Raw genomic sequence first — 24012 nt, forward strand, 5'->3', positions numbered from 1 at the left:
GACGCGACGGCCCAAACTGCCGACGAGATGTCCCAGACTGCCAACGTGACAGCTCAAGCTGCCGATGTGACGTCCCCAACTGCCGACGTCACGGCTCAAGCTGCCGCCGCGACGGCATAAACTGCCAAAGTGACAGCCCAAACTGCCAAAGTGACGGCCCAAACTGCCGACGTGACGGCCCAAACTGCCGCGGCGACGGCATAAACTGCCAAAGTGACAGCACAAACTGCCAAAGTGACGGCCCAAACTGCCGACGTGACGGCTCAAGCTGCTGACGTGATGGCCCAAACTGCCGACGTGACGTCCCAAACGGCCGACGTGATGGCCCAAACTGCCGACGAGTTGTCCCAAACTGTCAAAGTGACGGTCCAAACTGCCGACGTGACAGCCCAAACTGCCGCCGCGACGGCATAAACTGCCAAAGTGACAGCCCAAACTGCCAAAGTGACGGCCCAAACTGCCGACATGACGTCCCCAACTGCCGACGTGACGGCTCAAGCTGCTGACGTGATGGCCCAAACTGCCGACGTGACGTCCCAAACAGCCGACGTGAAGGCCCAAACTGCCGACGAGTTGTCCCAAACTGTCAAAGTGATGGTCCAAACTGCCGACGTGACGGCCCAAACTGCTGCCGAGACGGCATAAACTGCCAAAGTGACAGCCCAAACAGCCAAAGTGACGGCCCAAACTGCCGACATGACGTCCCCAACTGCCGACGTGACGGCTCAAGCTGCTGACGTGATGGCCCAAACTGCCGACGTGACGTCCCAAACTGCCGATGTGATGGCCCAAACTGCCGACGAGTTGTCCCAAACTGTCAAAGTGACGGCCCAAACTGCCGACGAGTTGTCCCAAACTGTCAAAGTGATGGCCCAAACTGATGACGCGACGGCCCAAACTGCCGACGAGTTGTCCCAAACTGTCAAAGTGACGGTCCAAACTGCCGACGTGACGGCCCAAACTGCCGCGGCGACGGCATAAACTGCCAAAGTGACAGCCCAAACTGCCAAAGTGACGGCCCAAACTGCCGACGTGACGGCTCAAGCTGCTGACGTGATGGCCCAAACTGCCGACGTGACGTCCCAAACGGCCGACGTGATGGCCCAAACTGCCGACGAGTTGTCCCAAACTGTCAAAGTGACGGTCCAAACTGCCGACGTGACAGCCCAAACTGCCGCCGCGACGGCATAAACTGCCAAAGTGACAGCCCAAACTGCCAAAGTGACGGCCCAAACTGCCGACATGACGTCCCCAACTGCCGACGTGACGGCTCAAGCTGCTGACGTGATGGCCCAAACTGCCGACGTGACGTCCCAAACAGCCGACGTGAAGGCCCAAACTGCCGACGAGTTGTCCCAAACTGTCAAAGTGATGGTCCAAACTGCCGACGTGACGGCCCAAACTGCTGCCGAGACGGCATAAACTGCCAAAGTGACAGCCCAAACAGCCAAAGTGACGGCCCAAACTGCCGACATGACGTCCCCAACTGCCGACGTGACGGCTCAAGCTGCTGACGTGATGGCCCAAACTGCCGACGTGACGTCCCAAACTACCGATGTGATGGCCCAAACTGCCGACGAGTTGTCCCAAACTGTCAAAGTGACGGCCCAAACTGCCGACGAGTTGTCCCAAACTGTCAAAGTGATGGCCCAAACTGATGACGCGACGGCCCAAAATGCCAACGAGTTGTCCCAAACTGTCAAAGTGACGGTCCAAACTGCCGACGTGACGGCCCAAACTGCCGCGGCGACGGCATAAACTGCCAAAGTGACAGCCCAAACTGCCAAAGTGACGGCCCAAACTGCCGATGTGATGGCCCAAACTGCCGACGAGTTGTCCCAAACTGTCAAAGTGACGGCCCAAACTGCCGACGAGTTGTCCCAAACTGTCAAAGTGATGGCCCAAACTGACGACGCGACGGCCCAAACTGCCGCCGCGAAGGCATAAACTGCCAAAATGACAGCCCAAACTGCCAAAGTGACGGCCCAAACTGCCGACATGACGTCCCCAACTGCCGACGTGACGGCTCAAGCTGCTGACGTGATGGCCCAAACTGCCGACGTGACGTCCCAAACAGCTGACGTGATGGCCCAAACTGCCGACGTGACAGCTCAAGCTGCCGACGAGTTGTCCCAAACTGTCAAAGTGACAGCTCAAGCTGCCAACGTGACATCCTCAACTGCCGACGTGACGTCCCACACTGTCAAAGTGACGGTCCAAACTGCCGACGTGACGGCCCAAACTGCCGACGAGATGTCCCAAACTGCCAACGTGACAGCTCAAGCTGCCGATGTGACGTCCCCAACTGCCGACGTCACGACTCAAGCTGCCGACGAGATGGCCCAAACTGCCGATGAAATGTCCCAAACTGCCAACGTGACAGCTCAAGCTGCCAACGTGACATCCTCAACTGCCGACGTGACGTCCCACACTGCCGACGTGACGGCTCAAGCTGCCGACGAGTTGTCCCAAACTGTCAAAGTGACGGTCCAAACTGCCGACGTGACGGCCCAAACTGCCAAAGTGACGGCCCAAACTGCCGACATGACGTCCCCAACTGCCGACGTGACGGCTCAAGCTGCTGACGTGATGGCCCAAACTGCCGACGTGACGTCCCAAACAGCCGACGCGATGGCCCAAACTGCCGACGGGTTGTCCCAAACTGTCAAAGTGATGGTCCAAACTGCCGATGTGACGGCCCAAACTGCTGCCGCGACGGCATAAACTGCCAAAGTGACAGCCCAAACTGCCAAAGTGACGGCCTAAACTGCTGACATGACGTCCCCAACTGCCGACGTGACGGCTCAAGCTGCTGACGTGATGGCCCAAACTGCCGACGTGACGTCCCAAACTACCAACGTGATGGCCCAAACTGCCGACGAGTTGTCCCAAACTGTCAAAGTGACGGCCCAAACTGCCGACGAGTTGTCCCAAACTGTCAAATTGATGGCCCAAACTGACGACGCGACAGCCCAAACTGCCGACGAGATATCCCAAACTGCCAACGTGACAGCTCAAACTGCCGATGTGACGTCCCCAACTGCCGACGTCACGGCTCAAGCTGCCGACGAGATGGCCCAAACTGCCGATGAAATGTCCCAAACTGCCAACGTGACAGCTCAAGCTGCCAACGTGACATCCTCAACTGCCGACGTGACGTCCCACACTGCCGACGTGATGGCTCAAGCTGCTGACGTGACGGCCCAAACTGCTGACGTTACGGTTCAAGCTGCCGACGTGACAGCCCAAACTGCCGACGTGACGGGCCAAACTGCAGATGAGATGTCCCAAACTGCCAACGTGACGGCTCAAGCTGCCAACGCGATGGCCCAAATTGCCGACATCACGGCCCAAACTGCGATCAAAACGCTCGTCTGAAAGTTCCAGACCCATACCGGAACACACTGATCCAAAAATAACTAGACCGGACCGTTCTAGACTTGGCGATGGAAAAGAGCTATTAAAGCCATATTTTGCAGATTTTTCAAAGTGACCCTTTACAAGGTTGATGGATTTGAGTTTTGGTGGAAGGAGCTTCACAAAGAAATAAGTCATTCACTCAGACATTCTGGTGGGGATGAGCTACGATGGAGCCACAGCTGCCCTGAGGTGCACTGACAGGCAAGGTGGGTTAAGTGTCTTGCCCAAGGACACAACAGCAGCATTCTCTGATCGGAGCTTGGATTCAACCTGCAACCTTCCATTTACTGGGCAACCTACTGAGCTACTGCTGTCTCTAGGTTAATGAAATATCACTCAGATCCCCAACACCCTTTGTGGCCAGAATACTACACTTGCAACTTCAGAGTGCTGGTCTGGTCTGTTAGAAAAAAAATGGAGCCGACATACCTGGAGCTGCAGTCTGGTTCCAGCATGTTTTAGATCATGAACACCGCTGATTTGTTTGATTGAGTGATGAATCAGCCCTGTAGACACTAATGAAGGCTGGGGAGACACTTCAGCTGTTTTGTTTCAGATTAATATGTTGAAAAGACAAACGCACAGCGAGGAGATAAGTTTTGCTTTTGGTTCTATTAAATAGACACTTGGGAGTGCTAAAAACAAGCAAAACTGCCAGGTGTGCCTTTAAAGGAGACATTTTATGAAAATATCACCTTTTACATCTTTTTGTGCAGCCATTTGGGTCTCTACGGCATTATAAAACTCTTTAAACACGAATAAATACTAAACAACTGGTTTCTTGAGTGAAATGTTATGCCTAAAATGAACTGTTTGAGAATGTTCCGTATTGTGATGTCACAATAAAGAAAATTTGTGAAAACTCCCTCCTCACAGGTTGGGCTTTACGCCGAGCCCATCCTATGACATCCAAGCTCCTCACCTCATAGCAGCCAATCAGAGGATGGGTGGGCGTGGCCAGTAAGAGCTTGTTTTCTTAAAGCAACAGTGCCCTGAAACAACTCACTCTGGAAGGTACTTAAAATGTAGAGTAAAGAGCTTCAGAAACTACCTTTTGTGAAATAGATTTAGTGCAAAGAACTTCATGAACATGTTTTGTATTGACCATAGAACTATTAATACCTTATAAAAGGTAAAATATGTCCCCTTCAGAATATATGAGATCAATCTGACTGTCATCTACTGCAGGTAAGATACTCACATATCAGAAAAAAACGTCCCCAGGACTGATTTAAAGCTATTCCCGCTGGTTTTGGTGGTAATTTACTGGATATTGGAATTACATTCTCAACATAAATCATGTCACATTTCAGGCTCCTTGATGACAGCACACCAGCCTGATTTCATAATAAAAACAATTCCATTGATGATCCTGCTGTTATTCTGTGCCGGACACTATGATAACATCTGTAAAGTGATTTTTAATATTCCCAGGTGTTCCTCTTTGTGCGTGTGTGGCTAACCAGGTGGGACAGTAATGTGGACTAAATGAGCATTACATTAAAACTGGGCGCTCTAACCCAATTAGATCTTCTGTTTCATTAAAGTCTGTTTACATCTTCTGATGCTTGTTCATTAGTCGGCGGCTAATTTACCAGAGGAACTGCACAAATAGCACTTCAGTTTCACCAACAGCCTGATCCTCATGTCACTGGTTAGCAGGTTTTTATCTCAGCAGGTAGCCAGACGTCCACGCTGCTCCTCCAAAACTCAAGTCAAAACAAAAAGAACAGTCTGGATTCATGAGGAATGTCATAAAACATGAATTATTTGGAAACACCGAGCTCTCACCCAGTTGTAAAAATCAGACAAATACTTTATTTGCTGTTATTTTCTCCTCCCATCTGTTTTGAGGGCAGGTGGTAATAAATTATCGTCCTAACAGATCCACTGATTCAGAAAGAGAGGAAGAGCAGAAAAGCTTGGTCACAACATGAGAAACATATTTAAGACATATTGAATGTATAATAACTTCAGTAACACAATTAAAAAAAGAAAACAAAGAAAAAGAAAAGTATTTTCCCAATTGAGTGCACTATGAAGGCTGAAAATCACACCAAAAACCAACATTCGTCTAAAAATATTCGAATATTCTGAAAGACAGTAAATTATGCATCTCATCAGAAAGTGAAACTTATTCATTACTCAGTTAAATATTCCAAGCCTTTATTTCCTGTAATTGCGAGGATTGTGGCTAACGATGAGGAAAAGCCTAAATTCAGTGTTTTAGAACATGAGAATCTTACATCAGACCAATAAAAATGAATATTGTCAACAGAAATGTTGGTCTTCAGAAAGGTATTTTATTTCTATCCATCACTAATGCAACATGGAAGCCATCCGCCTAGGTTAGGGTGAGGCTAACCCTAACCAACTCCTAACCCATTGTTTATGTTTGTTTATTTATTCACACAATAAAATATACAACATGAACATGAGAATAAGAAATATATTTAAAAAATATACAGTGCAGGAGAGGGCAAAAGCCAAATTCAGCTTATATAAAGCCCCCACCTATAGTTCTTAATCAAATCAAATTTGCAAGTACTAAGATATTTAAAACATAGCAAAATACAATGGCACGAACAAGCAAATGAAAGGGGATTAGTACACATAAATTTAACTAAAAAAACCACACAGACCATTAATACCTTCAAACAGAATATTACTACTAAATAAAATGAAAAGTTACTATACATGCTCTCCCTTTATGAGATGGTTTTTAACTGCTTTTTAAAAACTTCCACAGTAGAACACGGTCTTGCCAAATGAGAAAAACGGTTCCATAGAGTTGAGCGGACGGAAAATTGCCCTAGACAAGAAAGATATTTCGGGGGATGAAGACACATCAACTGTTGTGTATTATGTGAATGAAAGAGTGATTTAGCTCTAAAGAAAGTTTTGAATTGTTTGGGTATTTTATCATTTGTCCACAAAATCCTATAAACGAAGACACAAATTTGATAAATATTCAATTCGTAGATATGTAGTCAGTATATTTAGCCTCTGAAACAAAGGAACAGAAGCAGGGGCGGATTTAGGACTGAAGAAGATCTGGGGCTTAACACACGCACGCGCGCGCACGCACACACACACACATGACACGCACTAGTCAACATCATATTTGTCTTGTACCACATAATTTTTAATCTGAAGCTACACATTAAGCATATTCAGAGCAGAGTATTGTTCCTGTTAGTGTTTAGTGTGAGATGATAGTAAATATTCCCTTTCTTTCTCCAACAACTTTACCTGATAGTAAGCTAACTTTAGGCAAACCAGCAGCACAACAAATATTTTCAAATAAGACTCACAAACCTGAGTCAACACCAGTATCATCAAAGCTGGGGTTCTGTCACGGTACTTTTGGTCTAAAAAACGTCCTTATGTCCATCTTCACTCATGCGTTTCAGGCAGAGAGGGTAGAAGACGCCGGCTGCAGTGCTGAAGGGCTTCTTCTTCAATGGTGGAGGCTCAGGCAGGCTGTATACAAACTACTGCCAGCTGCTCCCTCTCTGTTGGACTTTGGTACTGCATGTTACTTCCGCGATTTAGATCCGGGGCTTTTGATGAAACATCCGGGGCTTCAGCCCAAGTAGCCGGGCCTAACGCCGCCCCTGAACAGAAGATACACGTAGTTCAGATCTAGTTGCTATTCTGACTAAGTGTTTCTGAAGAAGTAGAATTCTGTTAAGAGTAGTAGGAAATGTGCTACCCCAGATCATGTTACAGTATGCAAGATAAGGATACGCTAGACTATAAAACAACGTTTGAAGACCTTTTGTAGAGGAGACAAGAGGGCTCACTGTTCTTATTAAACCGATTGATTTACTGATTTTTTTACTAACATAATCAACATGCATTTTCCAATTTAATTTCTCGGCAACAATAACTCCCAAAAATTTTACAAATTAAACCTGTGGTAGTTCAGTAGCTTCAGTTTTAATTTGATTTACACCTTTATTGTTTGGCTTTTTTTCCACTAAATATAATAAAATTAGATTTACTGATATTTAAAGATAATTTATTCAATTTGAACCATGTGTTGTAGGCAGCGAATCCATAATTGCCCCATTAGCCTGGGGCTTTGCTGAAGACACATTTTGATGCCAAGAAAGCACTTATTGTCGACAAATAAAAAAGTTATTCTAGGTTTTTTGTGAAAAGATGTTATGGACTACAAATGCGCATCTCACTAAACTGACATCATCGAAGAAAAACGAGAAGAAAAATTGGCTGCGAGCTTCACATCCTCCTTCCAGGACGAAGGAGTAAACCACTGTAACTATCTGGCCATGCGTCAAGTAGCAGTTACGCTGGGAGAGAAGAAATTCTGCGGTGCCACTCCTGATTTGTAGTAGTAATATTAATTACGAATTTTTACAAGCAAATACATCTCAAGTTATGTGACATAGTCAAAACAGCCCCATTCACCTACATTCATGAGCCGACCGAAAGGGGTGGAGACATATAGGCCGGAATAAACTTGCTTTTAATTACACGTATGTGTTGGCTCCCTCCCGTAACTTGCATTTGTTTGAAGCAGTATTTTTGCACGCCCACGGAAATTAACGTGACATGTTTGCACGTGAGTACATGTGAGAAACCTGTAGGCGGAGCTGACAAAACTAAAGAGTTACATCGTGTCTGGTTTAGAGGACTTTCAGACAGTCTCTTTCTTTCAGTTGTAATCTTAAAATTAACCACAGCTGGTCTCTGCGATTAACGCCATGTTTGTTTTTCTGTAACTTACAAACCCAACACTTAAGCCTGGGGCACACCGGAGGTGGACACGCTGCGCCACGCCCGCAATTTTGAGAAGTCAAGTGGTCACACAGGATGTGCTGCTGAGCGCATCTTGGAAAGCCGCTCAATAGTCACAACATCATGCAGGACTTGAGAACAGGAAGCGGGAAGTGACACTGTTTTTTATACGTGATCATACTTGCCGTCGTGTTTGTGAGACTCTAATTCATTAACAGTGGGTAAGTATGCTATTTATTCAAATATTTTAAGATCACTAGAATTTTAAAGTTATCAAAACTGCGGCTGGATTTGTGCCGTAAAGCCGCTCTGCGTCGTAATGTCTGTTGTGAAGTACTCCACAATGTTGTGAACAGCCACACCGCGGTGCTCGAGATAAAAATGGCGCCTATCTTCAGCGCCTCGGTGCGGCACTTCTGGTGCACGGTGCGGCGCTCCCCGTGTGCCCACCCTCATTAACTATAAATGGCTTCTATTTAAAATGATGGCGTGGGTGTGCCCCAGGCTTTACACCTTCTGAGTGCTGTGCTGTGCCCCCTACTAGAATCCTCCATTAGGATTCTGGAACACTTCACTCTTCCTCCATACTCTGAAACCATAACCTCCCAATGACCTGCAGACATTACTTTAATCTGAAAAGAGGACTTTGGACCACAGAGCAACAGTCCAGGTCTGGTTTCCTTATTTGAGGTAAGATGCCTCTGAGGTTGTCCCTGGTTGGGGGAGGGGGGGCTGACATGCTCCAAAAAAGGCGGGACTTTTTCAACTGTTTTGCTAACTTCCCACAGATGTCCAGGGGTATTTTTATATTTTTTCATTAATCAAATTTTGTTTTCATTGTGCTTCCACCAAAACTCATATAATGCTGTTTTTGACTGAAATACATGTAAAACACACAGAATCATGAGGGATATTCTAATATCTGTGCCTCTGTGCTCATTTATCAGCACTCCTTTCATTGAAATGGGCAAAAATATCTTTTTTTATTATTTTTTTTTATTTTTTTTTTACTGGCATTGTGGCAAAACAATCCTCTGACTTGGTCGTTGTCTGCCCTCTGGTGGTCAGTTAGTGTTTTACAGCAACATCTTCACTATAATCAAATGTTCAGACAGTTATACTCCAATAAAAGTCAAGACAGTTTCTTAGTCCTACAATCAGGACTGCATAAAAACTCGGATGTTTTAAACCATCAGCAGAATGCATAAAATGTTCCTGAAGAGGCAGAGTTTATCTGAACCAAAGCAGAGAGTCTCTCTGGGTTCTGGACCTGGAGGCTGTTTGCTAATCAAGAATTAGAAAACAAAGCAGAACAAACAAAGACAATCTGATCTTCCTCAAACCAAGATTAAAAGCAGCATCTGAGACAAGATTGGTTTCAATAATACTTAAAAACACACAAAAGTTTCCTGAAATAAAACAACAGCAGCTTCTAAAACAAATTTCACATAAAAACAGATAACAGTGGATTTTTTTAGCACTAAAAGGCTACAATAAAAAAATAACCCAAAATACTATCTGCCTTTTAGGTCAGGTTTCATGTACAGACATTGCCTAGCTCAGCCTGTAGAAGTAATGTGTCCACATGTCAGCCATGTTGGGTGAGGAAATACACATGTGACAATGAGCTGGAGCTTAAAGTTTAGATTCATTAAACTCATTGATTTTAATCTATCTGTGAAACTTGAATATTAAAAAGAAAACGATTTCAGTGATTAGAAAACTTTAAATTTTTTACTTAAATCAGAAACATAAATATATATTCACCTCACCTCACCATGTTCACCTGTTCCCTCACCACCTCACACCCACAACACTTTTTCTTTTCTTTCTTTTTTCCTCTTTTTAACCTTTATAATTCCTTTCTTTCCCTTTTTTTATCTGCTTCTGGGTCTTTACATCTGCATGGCACAATTTTTTTTCCCTTTCCACACTGCAGCACACAACTTGCACGCGCGCACGCACACGCACACAAACACACACACACACACACATATAGACTCCATACGCAGTCACACGGATAGGTAGCCTAAGGCGTTTCATTGCATCAAAACACTGTTGGGCTTGTCTTGTTATTGTAATTAGGCCCGAGCAGCGAAAGCGCTGCGAAGGCCTCTTGTTTTTGCTCTGTTTATTCTTTCTTTTTATTTATTATTCCGGTGCCGCTTTGAACAGCTTTTTGGGGACCTTAACATACCCCAAAACTCACAATATTTTGCAAACTTGTGAAAAAAAACCCTCTCCATAAAGCTTAGTTTATCGTACAGTTATGAAATTTGGGACACTTGTAGTACTCAACAGTCCGCACAGAAAAGTCTCTTGCAAGCCTGGTCAATATCAAACAGGAAGTCGGCCATTTTGGGTTGAAATGGCGATTTTTTTGCAGTTTTGGCTGTTTTTAGGGTCCGTTTCTGATTGGATTGCTCGATCATTTTTTGCACGATCATCTCAAAAGTGGTGTAAAATTGCTCAGAAGAGATGGGCGAACAAAATGAGACAAGGAATCTGAGTTTTCATATATGTTGAAGGGGCGGGGCCAGGCCTTGAAGTTTGACTACTCGCCAAAAAAATTTAAATTGCTATAACTTCATAACTAAATGGAACAGAGTTACTAAACTTTCTGTGGTCATTCGTCATCCAGCCACAAAGTAAAATGAATGGTTGGATGATGACATCACACAAGCCCCGCCCCCTCAGGACCAAAAAGGTCAAGTTTTACTGTGAAAGGTCCCAAATTGCCCCATTTCACTTAATCACCACAAATTTGTAGCTGGTAAATCAAGACAAGTGGGGGTTGCTTGGCGTCACTTTATGGGAGTTTTCGTCAGAGGGCGGGGCTGTGGCGGCGCGGCGAAGTAAGGCGTGCCGCCGTGGCCTTACGTTTGCCTCCCATTTCGTCATTTCTAAAGATATTGTCACGAAACTTCTTGTGAGTGATCCTAGTCCAGCCCCTCAACAAATCTGATGTCAACATCCGGTGGGCGTGGCCTATTTTCTGAAATAGCGCCCCGTAGGACCATTAAAACTGTCAGCCCCAAGCCATGCTTTGACTGAGGATTACGATATCGCTACGAAACTTCTGGTGAGTGATCCTAGTCTGACCCCCAAGAGAAATAGACAGCTGAAGTTTGTGGGCGTGGCCTATTCTCCTAAATAGCACACCCTAGGACCATTTAAACTAATAGCCCCAAGCCATGCTTTGACTGAGGATTACGAAATTTGGTACACTAATGTGGTGTCTCAGGACCTACAAAAAAGTCTCTTGGACCCAAGCACAAAGTCGCACAGGAAGTTGGCCATTTTGGTCCAAGTACGCGATTTAGTGGTTTTCGCACACGTTGTTTGGAGAGTGATGCTCCGTCGCCCTTTTCACCAGTCGCCTTCAAACTTGTGCTATATACTCTGAAGACATAGGGGAAAAAATTCAACCATCGGATTTTTCAAAAGTTGAAAGGTGTGGGCGTGGCTAAGCCTCAAACTTTGACCTGTCGCCACGCCACTCTTTTTTTCACAGCTCCCTACTGGACTCCTTTTACCCAATCACCAGGATTCTGTGGCAAACAGCAGTAGATAACTTAAGGTTACTTGGTCTCCAGTACTGGCAGGTTTTGAAAAAAGGCGGGGCTTTGGGAGCATGGCGAAAATCGCCATCACGCCATGAAAATACGTTTGCCTCTCATTTCTTCAGTTATCGTGATATAGGTACGAAACTTCTGGTGAGTGATCCTAGTCTGACCCCCAAGAGAAATAGACAGCTGAAGTTTGTGGGCGTAGCCTATTCTCTTAAATAGCGCACCCTAGGACCATTTAAACTAATAGCCCCAAGCCATGCTTTGACTGAGGATTACGAAATTTGGTACACTAATGTGGTGTTTCAGGACCTACAAAAAAGTCTCTTGGACCCAAGCGCAAAGTCGCACAGGAAGTCGGCCATTTTGGTCCAAGTACACGATTTAGTGGTTTTCGCACACGTTGTTTGGAGAGTGATGCAATCGCCTTCAAACTTCTGCTATGTACTCTTAAGATATAGGGGAAAAAATTCAACCGTCGGATTTTTCAAAAGTTGAAAGCTGTGGGCGTGGCTAAGCCTCAAACTTTGACATTTCGCCACGCCACTCTTTTTTTCACATCTCCCTATTGGACTCCTTTTACCCAATCAATAGGAATCTCTGGCAAATAGCTGTAGACAAGTTGAGGTCACTTGCTATCCAGTACAGGTAGGTTTAGAAAAAGGGCAGGGCTTTGGGAGCATGGCGAAAATCGCCATCACGCCAAGGAAATACGCTTGCGTCCCATTTCTTCAGTTTTCGAGATATCGCTACGAAACTTCTGGTGAGTGATCCTAGTCTGACCCCCAAGAGAAATAGACAGCTGAAGATTGTGGGCGTGGCCTTATTTATGAACTAGCGCCCCCTAGAGTCATTAAAACTGTCAGCCCCAAGCCATGCTTTGTCCAATTTATGCCAAATTAACAGAAAAACATCTTGTCAACCAAAGCTGACCTCAATGGGATTTTTCTGTAGTTGGTCACAGCGCCCCCTAGATAACTTTAACCTACAATAACTTCAAAAAACGTGGTCAGAAAAGCATTACAGTTGGTCTGTGTCATCACACTACCAGTGTGGTAAAGATAGTCTGCCCTAGTGGTGAGACGTGTAATATAATGGTGGGCTCAGAGGGGATGCTGAGTCAGGGTGAGGTGCGGACGAGGTGACGGTTAGCGGTTTCTGGTGTCGGGGTGGCCGGCATTTCTGTTCCACGGATGTGCCCTGATGCCCCCAGCTGCCGGCCAGGCCGGAGCGGCGCGGAGCTGCGAGGGCCGAACGACGCTGCTTGCAGCTTTAATTATTATTATTATTGTTTTTGTTTATTATTATTATTATTATTATTATTAATTATTTATACTTTATCATTATCAGCATTAATACTTTTATATTAATGTTGTAGGAAAAAAATTATTAAAAAAAATATATTATTATTGTTTTTGCCACTATTATTATTATATTTAATGTTGCAAATAATAATAATTATTATAATAATATCCTTATTATTTACTCTCTATTATTTACTATAAGATTAATGTATGCGTTTAATTACTTATTTTATCTCATACACATGAAGGCGTCATATTATAGCTACACACACACACATCTATGGGTGCACTAAGGTTTGTCTCATGGAACGCACATGGAGCTGGCTCTAGAGAGAAGAGATTAAAAATGTTTGATCAGTTAAAAAGAGTGCAAGCAGACGTAATATTATTACAAGAGACTCCTAGATCTGCCACATCTGCAGATGAACTTAAAACACCTGAGTTTCCCAGCATGTTCTCTGCCCGCTATAACTCTAGGCAAAGGGGTGTAGCTATTTTAATACACAAAAACATCAATTTCACAGTATTGGACACAATTTCAGATCCAGAGGGTAGATTTATAACGTTAAAAATATCTATACAAAACCAAAGCTTATTTATCGTCAGCATATACTGTCCAAATATTGATGACCCTCCATTCTTTCATAAATTTTTTTCTGTACTCTCTGAACACTTGGACTGTCCACTTATACTTGGAGATGATTTTAATTTTTGGATGGACACTTTAACAGACAGGCTCAGTCAGTACAGCTGGGACTCAGCGCAATTGGCAATCAACTAATATAGTTAAACAGTACATGAGTGATTATGGGCTTTGTGATGCATGGCGATCTCTTCATCCCAACCATAGAGAGTATACTTTTTTCTCACACGTCCATCACTCTCATTCACGTTTGGATTATTTTCTAGTCAGCAGCTCATTGTTGGCTGACATTTCAGACACTGAGATACACCCCATAACTGTTAGCGACCATGCTTCGGTTTCTTTAACTCTGGTAAATAAGAAGACAATCCCACCAAGCAAAAACTGGAGGTTTAATACATCACTGCTTAAAGACAAAGGTTTTATTGATTTTTTTTAAAAAGGAGTGGGCTTTATATTTAGAACATAATGACCTGCCTGGAACATCAGCATCTATTCTCTGGGAGGCAGGAAAGGCAGTGATGAGAGGTAAAATAATCTTTCTCATCACATAAGAAAAAACGGAAAACAAACGTTTTCAGGAGTTAGAAGAAATCATCAAATCTTTAGAGGCATCCACAGAAGAAGAGTTATTGAGCAAATTACGTAAAGCTAAATTAGAACTTCTTGGAATTATTGACAAAAAGACACCATTTTTAGCACAAAGACTACGAATAGAAAACTTTGAACATAGTAATAAATCAGGTAAATTCTTAGCTAGCCAGTTAAAATTAAATAAAGAGAAAACTACCATATCTGCTGTTAAAGACTCAACCGGGAATATAGTTTATGACCCTGAAAGAATAAACAACACCTTCAGAGACTTTTACCAAACTTTGTACTCACCACAGATAAACCCATCAGATAATGAGATCAATGAGTTCCTTGACAGGATAACACTTCCTAAATTATCAGACAGCCAAGCTACAGTCCTGGACTCGCCACTAACATCAGCTGAGTTCCAGGAAGCCCTTAAATCCATGAGTAATATGAAAGCTCCAGGTCCAGACGGGGTTCCAGCAGAGTTCTACAAAGAATTCTGGATCATTCATTTTTCAGAATGGTGAGGGAAATCGAAGAGAGCGGCAGATTACAGCCAAACATGAACTCAGCCAATATTAGTCTCTTGTTAAAACCAGGCAAACACCCTGCATTTCCTACCAGCTATCTCCCAATTTCTCTTATTGATGTTGATCTCAAAATAATTTGTAAAGCCCTGGCAAAAAGATTAGAGAAGGTAACCGCGTTCATAATACACCCTGACCAAACTGGTTTCATTAAGGTTAGACAGTCATCCACAAACTCATGTAGATTACTTAATTTGATAGATTTCTCTTACAGTGGAAACATAGAAACTAGTATACTATCTCTAGATGCAGAAAAGGCTTTTGATAGAGTTAACTGGAAGTTCTTATTTGCAACTTTACATAAATTTGGTTTTGAGAACTTCTTCATAAACTGGCTACAAACATTATACAGTTCACCAACAGCATGTGTCAGGACAAACCACCAAATATCAGCTAGCTTCTGTCTTCAGAGGGGGACCAGGCAGGGATGCCCACTCTCCCCCTCACTGTTTGCTATTTTTATCGAACCACTAGCGGCAGCAATTAGGCAAACAACAGATATTAAAGGGATAGAGTGTAAGAAAATACAACATAAGATCAGTCTTTATGCAGATGATGTTTTAAGCCAGGCGGACACTGTGCGACTTTTTCACTCGCAGCGTTCAGCTTCAGCTCAAACTGTACAACTTCCTCGCAGAGCAGATCTCACGAGTCGTGCGCTCACACTGCACGACCCAGTTCTCGCATGCGACCTGACTGCTCACACTGTACGTCTGGTAGCAACACGTCGGCCCTAAAAATGTGCTAAAAATAGCAGTTTTTACTCAACACGTCAGACTTTTTTGTCTTGCCTGTTGTCCTTCAGGAGTGCTGCAGGAGGACACACAGGGATTTATGGGGGTTGGATGAGGAAAACGAAATAAAGAAAGTGAATCTGTGTTTTGCGATCAGTTTAATTTGACATGAACACGACAAACACGCTTTCTTGACAATCTTTGTGAGTAAAAAAAAACGTGTAGAAACAAAAACGAACAGCGTGTGTCATTAGGGAAATAGCGAGCGACCGGCGTTGATGCAGGATTGCACGCGCATGCGCCGTGAGCGGTTCTGATACTTTTTTGGATCGTAGCTGCTCGCAGCTGCTCGTAGCGCCACTTCAACAGTGCGATACCCTCACGAGGGACGAGCGAAATATTAAACACACCAGAAGTCCCTGCGACCTCACGACTGCTGATCGGCGGCTGGTCACGTGGTGTTAATCGCCTCTCGTAACCCCCTGTACACTACATGACCGCTCGGTGCAAAACTCGCCCCGATGTCGTGGCTTCTCGCACGACTGGAAAATCGGCTCAAAAAAGTGAAAAAGTCGCACAGTGTACGCCCGGCTTTACTCTTTCTCCAGAATTCTCAGTCCTCTCTCTCCCATTCAATAGAACTGATAAACTCTTTTTCAAGAGTTTCAGATTACTCTATAAACTGGTTAAAATCCACAGTTCTACCAATTAATTTATCATTTGTCAATTTGCTTAATACACAATTGGGAGTCGGGGAATATCACATACCTGGGAATTAATGTCTCTCCCAAGTTAGCAGATCTAACCAAACTAAACTACATCCCACTTTTAAAGAAAGTGGAAGATGATCTTGCAAGATGGAAATCCTTACTGATATCACTCATGGGGAGGGTTGCTACAATTAAAATGATGGTCTAACCCAGAATAAATTACTTATTCTCGATGATCCCAAACAAACCACCAGCTGACTGGTTTAAATCTCTGGACTCCTTAATTACTAAATTCCTTTGGCAGGACAAACCTCCACGAATTAGCTTAAATATGCTTCAGAAGACCAAAGACAGAGGAGGACTGGATTTACCCAACTTTTATTATTATTTCTTAGCCAACAGGCTGCAATATATACCAAGATGGTTGCAAGATAACCCACTAGATGAGTCCTGGTTAGATATAGAACAGACACTTTGCAATACGATTGAGCTCTCAGACTTACCATTTATTAGCTCAAGCATAAGAAAACATGAAAGCTTCAAAAGTATTAGTATCAGCACCTTTCTGACAGCATGGTGGGAGTATCTAAAAATGACAGAGTCTTTATTAGTACCATGCAGACGCACACCTATCTGGAACAATCCTGATATTTTGCAAAATAACCAAATGATGAACCTTCCGGACTGGAAAAATAAAGGAATCCTATACCTGGAACACATATATGAAGGATTGGACTTCATCCCATTTAATCGAATAGTCTCCCAATTTGGAATGGATAAGAATAGCTTTTTAGAATATCACCAAATTAAATCTGTAGTCAAACAAAAATTTAAGCTCAATAAAATAGAATTACATACAACACCAAGGGTATTTGACTTCTATAATCTCAAACCCCCCAAACTACTGTCTAAAGTATATAAGACACTGTCAAAAATAGATGATAAAATTGCAATCCCTATTGAAAAATGGGAGGTGGATCTATCAGTTAGCTTTGACCAGAACTTCTGGTCCCAAACTTGTTTAAAAACTTTTAAAATGATCAGACATCCCAATTTACAATTAATTCAGTACTAAATTCTACACAGAGTACACTATACAGGTAATTGGAAGTTCAAGATGGGGTTTGTAAGTAAGTAAGTAAGTAAAAGTTTATTTATATAGCGCTTTCACAGACATACAGTTGTGGTCAGAAGTTTACATACACTTGTATGGCTCTACTGAGTGTCCCGTTATTTCTAAAACTCTGATTTTTCTCTGATAGAGTGATTGGAACAGATACTTCTTTGTCACAAAAAACATTCATGAAGTTTGGTTCTTTAATGTCTTTATTATGGGTTAACAGAGAAAAGTGATCACATTTGCTGGGTCACAAATATACATACAGCAACATGAACTAGCAATTTTGGTGACTTAGAAACGTGTCAGTGAACTGAGCTTCATAGCATGGCCTCTTAACTTCTTGTGAGTGATTATGAGTGACTACAGCTGGTGACTTCTCTTAGGCCAGGTAAATAGGGCTCATTGGATACAAACGCCCACAAACGCTACAATGGGAAAGTCAAAGGAGCTCAGCATGGATCTGAAAAAGCGAATTATTGACTTGAACAAGTCAGGAAAGTCACTTGGGGCCATTTCAAAGCAGCTGCAGGTCCCAAGAGCAACAGTGCAAACAATTGTTTGTAAGTATAGGGTGCATGGCACTGTTTCATCACTGCCAAGATCAGGAAGAAAACGCAAGCTATCACCTGCTGCTGAGAGAAAATTGGTCAGGAGGGTAAAGAGTGAACCAAGAATCACCAAAAAGCAGATCTGCCAAGAATTAGAAGCTGCTGGAACACAGGTGTCATTGTCCACAGTCAAACGTGTTTTGCATCTCCATGGACTGAGAGGCTGCCGTGCAAGAAGGAAGCCCTTGCTCCAAAAGCGGCACCTTAAGGCTCGACTGAAGTTTGCTGCTGATCACATGGACAAAGATAAGACCTTCTGGAGGAAAGTTCTGTGGTCAGACGAAACAAAAATCGAGCTTTTTGGCCACAATGCCCAGCAATATGTTTGGAGGAGAAAAGGTGAGGCCTTTAAACCCCAAGAACACCATGCCTACAGTCAAGCATGGTGGTGGGAATATTATGCTGTGGGGCTGTTTTGCTGCCAATGGAACTGGTGCTTTACAGAGAGTAAATAGGATAATAAAGAAGGAGGATTACCTTCACATTCTTCAACATAACCTAAAATCATCAGCACGAAGGTTGGGTCTTGGGCGCAGTTGGGTGTTCCAACAGGACATTGGCCCCAAACACACATCAAAAGTGGTAAAGGAATGGCTAAATCAGGCTAGAATAAGGGTTTTAGAATGGCCTTCCCAAAGTCCTGACTTAAACCCCATTGAAAACATGTGGACAGTGCTGAAGAAACAAGTCCATGTCAGAAAGCCATCAAATTTCACTGAACTTCACCAATTCTGTCAAGAGGAGTGGTCAAAGAATCAACCAGAAGCTTGCCAGAAGCTTGTGGATGGCTACCAAAAGCGCCTGATTGAAGTGAAAATGGCTAAGGGACATGTAACCAAATATTAGCACTGCTGTATGTATATTTGTGACCCAGCAAATGTGATCACTTTTCTCTGTTAACCCATAATAAAGACATTAAAGAACCAAACTTCATGAATGTTTTTTGTGACAAAGAAGTATCTGTTCCAATCACTCTATCAGAGAAAAATCAGAGTTTTAGAAATGGGACACTCAGTAGAGCCATTATATTATATTTTTTACAAGTGTATGTAAACTTCTGACCACAACTGTAAATCACAAAGCGCTCTACAACATGATAAAATTCATGGCAAATACCTCTAACCAATAAAAACAATAGCAGTGATAAACGTGGAAAATAAAATCATGAGTATAAACAAAGTGAAGGTGAACCCGAACAAAGCCATCATTGCTATATATCATTGTGTCATCTGACGCATGTACACACTGCACAAACAACATTCCTGACAATTACATTCACGCACTGTGGTCCTGTCCACCTGTCCAGGAATTTTGGGGTAGAGTATGTGAGGATCTGTCAAAAAGTCTGAAATGTCATTTCCCAACTTCCCCCTCTCTTTGTTTACTGGGAAACCTGGACGATGTCCCGACTGAAACATCTTTGGTTCACGTGGTTCTGACTGCCATATGCATCGCTAAGAAAACTATCCTCTTGAATTGGAAAAATAGAGAAACTCTCTGCATTAATCAGTATAGAAATCTTTTGATAGATCATATTGCACTTGATTTAGCCTCTGCTTCCACTTCAAAGCAATCTCTCTGGGCTCCTTTGATTGGTTCCATCACATAGCGATGATGGGGGACTGTTGATGTTGTCCTGCGGGATGATGTGGGTGGGGGGGTGGAGGGTCTGAGTTTGGAGTATCCGGATGTTCCCTGGAGGTGGGTTCACTGGGGGTGTCTGGGACTGGGGGGCCGTTGCCCCCTCTGGAGGTGCTTGGGTTGCCTCGGGGGGTGGACTGCTGGCGGTTGTGAGTGGGGCCCCTTGGAGGTCTTGGCGGCGGCCGTGGGTCACTGCCTGGCAGCTGCATTACCACTGGGTGGGTCTGGGTGGGGGCCTGGGGGCTCGGGGTGTGGGGGCGGCCGGCCCCGTGTGGGGATCTGGGCGGGGCCTTGGGGGTTGGGTCCTGACATGTATGCTGCCGGGAAGAAGGCAGGAACATGCAGCAGTGCCTGGCCCGGGATCAGGGGCCTCGGGTAGACCTTGGCTCCTCTGCCGTTCCATCACAGGGGAGGGGGAGGTTCAGGAGGGGGAGGACCCAACCTTACCTGGATGTCCTATGTCATATATTCTGGAAGTTGTGCAAATGCAGGGATGGGCATAGATATTCTGCTGGGGTGGGGCTGGGTTGGTGCCCTTGGACTCCGTGAGGCTCCGTAATGCTGCTGCTTTGGGCCCTGGCAGGATGGGCTGGGGTCTCCATACCCTGGGTGGCCATTTGAGAACAGAGGTGCCTATTGGGGCCAGTGGGGGAGCTGGCTCCCTGGAGGGCTAAGCCCAACCAGCCATTCCTCCCCATCCCCACATATCCCTTACCAAAAAGAAGTACACTGAAGTATACTTGAAGTATACTAAAAATGAATACAGTATACTTCCAAGTTTACTTTCAATGTACTTATCAGAAGTATAGTTATCCGAGTACATTTTTTAAATACTACTAAGTATACTTTAATACATACTTACATTAAAGTTTACTTACATTTAGACTATACTTGTACTTGACTCTATCAGAAGTATATTTCACCAGGTAATGTATAAGTATACTTAATATATATATATATATACTTATATAATATAATAAATATCTAAGTATATATATAATATATATATACTTATATATATAATATATAAGTATATAAATATATATATATATATATATATATATATATATATTATATATATAAGTATATATATATATATATATATATATATATATATATATATATATATACTTATATATTATATATATAAGTATATATATATATATATATATATATATATATATATATATATATATATATATATATATATATATATATATATATATACATTTGGAACTTTTTATTTTTGAATTAGAACAACAACATTTACATGGAGATGCATTTGAGTTTCTTCTTCCCTTCTCCAGGGCAGTGTTTCCCTGAACAAAGTTTGAATTTCCTTGTGGCCATAAGATCTATCCAACTTAACCAAATCACCAATCAGTACATATAGTTCTGACAAGCTTTCTCTGTATTCATCTTATCTGCTGTCTACTACATTCTACATTTTACTTTGATCTAGCTAAATAACTCACCCAAAAGACAAAAATACATAAAAAAAAATTAATAATAATAATTTTCACATGAGAGTACTATCTTTCTAACATTTGTTTTATTGGTTCCCAAATTTTTTCAAATTTCCCTAGTCCCAGTCATAGTCTTGCATTAATTTGTTCCATTTTATAAACCTGTCTAACTCTGTCTCTCCACTGTGCCACCCTTGGGGGTTCTGTGTCCAGCCATAAAACTGTAATACACTTCTTGGCAGTCATAAGCAGAATTCTGATTACGTATGTCTCCATTATGTGTGTATGATTTTTGGTACAGAATTCCCAGTACAAACCATTTTAACTTAAATTGTAATTTCACCTTCAAGGTTCTTTCAATTTCTCCCTAACACCTTCCCAGAATGGTATGAATTTAGGGCAGTCCAAAAGTATATGTGAAAAGTCTCCCACTAGCCCGCATTTTCTCCAACATAAATTTGAAACATTACTATTTAGACATGATAAGTGGAGTTTTAAAGCATGAATCTTCACCTTCCATTCAAATTCCCTCCAAGACAGACTATCAGTTAGTTTATGGCCTGCTTCAAGTGTTTCCTCCCATTCCTCATCTGTTATCATTATGTTCACTTCCAGTTCCCATTTTTCTTTAATATCTATATTCTTAACAATCAAATCCTGTTGTAAAGCTTTATATATTTTGAAATCAGTCCTTTTTGACATGTCCTTTCTGTTTAACATAATCACTTCCTCCATATTAAGTTTATCCTTGCTTGAAACTTTGCCTTATTTTGAAATAACTACTCTGTCTGTCTGTCCTAAATAACATATTAAGCATGAAATTACGAATTATTGTGAAATTACACGCACAGGAAGTGCTTTTATTTTGTAGCATTTGCTCAGTCAGCTCTCGAAGGCGAAGCTTAGCAGACGGAGAAGAAGAGCGAGGGTCGGAGGTGCATTAACCGTTGGAGGTCGCTCTTCTGTTCTGCATCTGCACTTGACAGTCACTGGTTCTGCACCACTGAGCTAAATGTAAGTAGCCGCCATAAAAGTTGCTTAAATGTTGTAAATGTTTTTAAGACGGACATGGTGAGTAATGTTGGCCACGTAGCAAGCTAATATGCTAAGTCATTGCATGAGTTCGCTGTGTTATTAACTTTGTGTGCGACTAAAGTCCGTTTATTAAATTAAATGAGCAGCGCTATCTCATTATTAAAGGTTAGTATTACTTTAGATACTTTTTTATTAGACTTCTAGAGACTTATTCCCTCCATTTTTGTCCCCTCCATCGTAATTTTTTAAACGTGACGTTCTGAGAAAAAAATAAAAGCGGGAGCTCAGCGCCACCAAGTCAAACTTAAACATCCACTTATTAAAAGTAAATGAGCAGTGGTCTCTTGTACAGCGATGAAAAAATCAGTCTGTGTTGTAAACTATTTCCCCATAGCACCCGTGCGATAGCTTTGCAAGCAGCCTGGTTTTTTAACCGTAGATGAGGATTGTGACCGCAAGAGACGAAGCGGTGTTGTATCTCATGCTATGTTCCCTCCTTCCCTCCATTTTTGTCCCCTTCATAGTTTTTTTAAAACGTAATGTTCTGAGGACAAAAAAAAAACAAAAAAAAAACGGTAAGTTCAGTTAGCTCGCGGGAGTTTGTCAGTTTTTGTAAAGTTTTATTTAATACACACATAGACATCGAAATTTTATTAATGTTTTTATCATCAAATTAAATAGTGCTCAGTTGCACATATCTTGAACCGCAGAACGCTGTTTCTATTAATTTCACAGTATTTTAGTGTTGTAAATTTGTCCTTACTGTACACTGTTACTCCAGATTCTTTTCTTTAAATGTTATGTTTTTAGCTTTGTGTGGATAAGTCAAATTACACTTGAATCTCCTCACACACACACACACACACACACACATATATATATATAATTTAGATGATTTAGCTTCATATATAGTGGAGGACTGCCTAAATTTTGCAGACTAACACAGATCTACCTTGTGATTCACAATGTTTGTTTTCTCTACTGATTATGCTTCCTGGTGTAGATGTGCATTCCTATGAGCTGTCAGCCACACCGGGAAGCCTGTCTATGAATCTGCAGTCAGACTTCAATGATCCAACCCCACTCTCTGCACACAAGATTGATGGCATGCTGCTGTTGACCCCCAAGAGGTTCATACAAGTGAGACCACTGGTGAGTAATTCTCACAATCTGCATTTTTGATGGCGCATCCTAAATAACATGACTATATATGTATGTATGTATATATGTATACAGATTAGGGCTGTCGCGGTTGAGGAATTCCCCCTGCGGTGAGTCAGGGCAGCTCAATATTGCGGTATGCGATATTATTGCACCCCGTTTTTATTTATGTACTTAGCAAATTTGTTTGTTGATTACTAAACTCATGTCAATATTTCCTTTGAAAAATTGTGCTTACATATTTAAAAAAATGTTAGAAAAAATACATGGCCATTTTTAACACTTTATTGAATGCAGATCGAAGGGCAGTTACGGCATTTTCTGACTGAACTTAAAAACAACATTCAGGAGGTTTAACTTTGAAATGCAAATTTGGCTGCAACATATAACAGAAATAAAAAAGTGCCCGTTTTGTTTTGTAGTTTAAAATAAAGTATACAAAATGAGATGTCCTAGGCACTGTCATTTCACTTTCACACACAAGAATAACTTATAACTCTGTCATGTCCTTGTTACGCGCAAGGAAAACCAGCATGTTAACCTTATGCGGTTTGAGAGAGGATCTGAGAGGGGTGACAACATTTCCAGCGACACTAAAAACCCTCTCGGATGGTGCGCTTGTTGCGCAAATACACATGTACTTACGTGTGACTTTGGAGAGCAATAGAAAT

General features: G+C 42.5%; 2 protein-coding genes across 2 annotated transcripts; both read left to right on the forward strand.

Annotated features, from left to right (window-relative positions):
* The first annotated feature begins 1956 nt into the window (after positions 1-1956).
* On the forward strand, positions 1957-2724 carry LOC139071648 (uncharacterized). Its single transcript, XM_070554451.1, has one exon. The coding sequence runs from the start codon at positions 1957-1959 to the stop codon at positions 2722-2724; it is 768 nt and encodes a 255-aa protein (XP_070410552.1).
* Positions 2725-2775: 51 nt separating this feature from the next.
* LOC139071649 (uncharacterized) lies at positions 2776-3378 on the forward strand. The gene has a single exon (XM_070554452.1). The coding sequence runs from the start codon at positions 2776-2778 to the stop codon at positions 3376-3378; it is 603 nt and encodes a 200-aa protein (XP_070410553.1).
* Positions 3379-24012: the final 20634 nt, after the last annotated feature.

Source organism: Nothobranchius furzeri, chromosome 9, assembly GCF_043380555.1.
Source record: "Nothobranchius furzeri strain GRZ-AD chromosome 9, NfurGRZ-RIMD1, whole genome shotgun sequence".
NCBI lineage: Eukaryota > Metazoa > Chordata > Actinopteri > Cyprinodontiformes > Nothobranchiidae > Nothobranchius > Nothobranchius furzeri.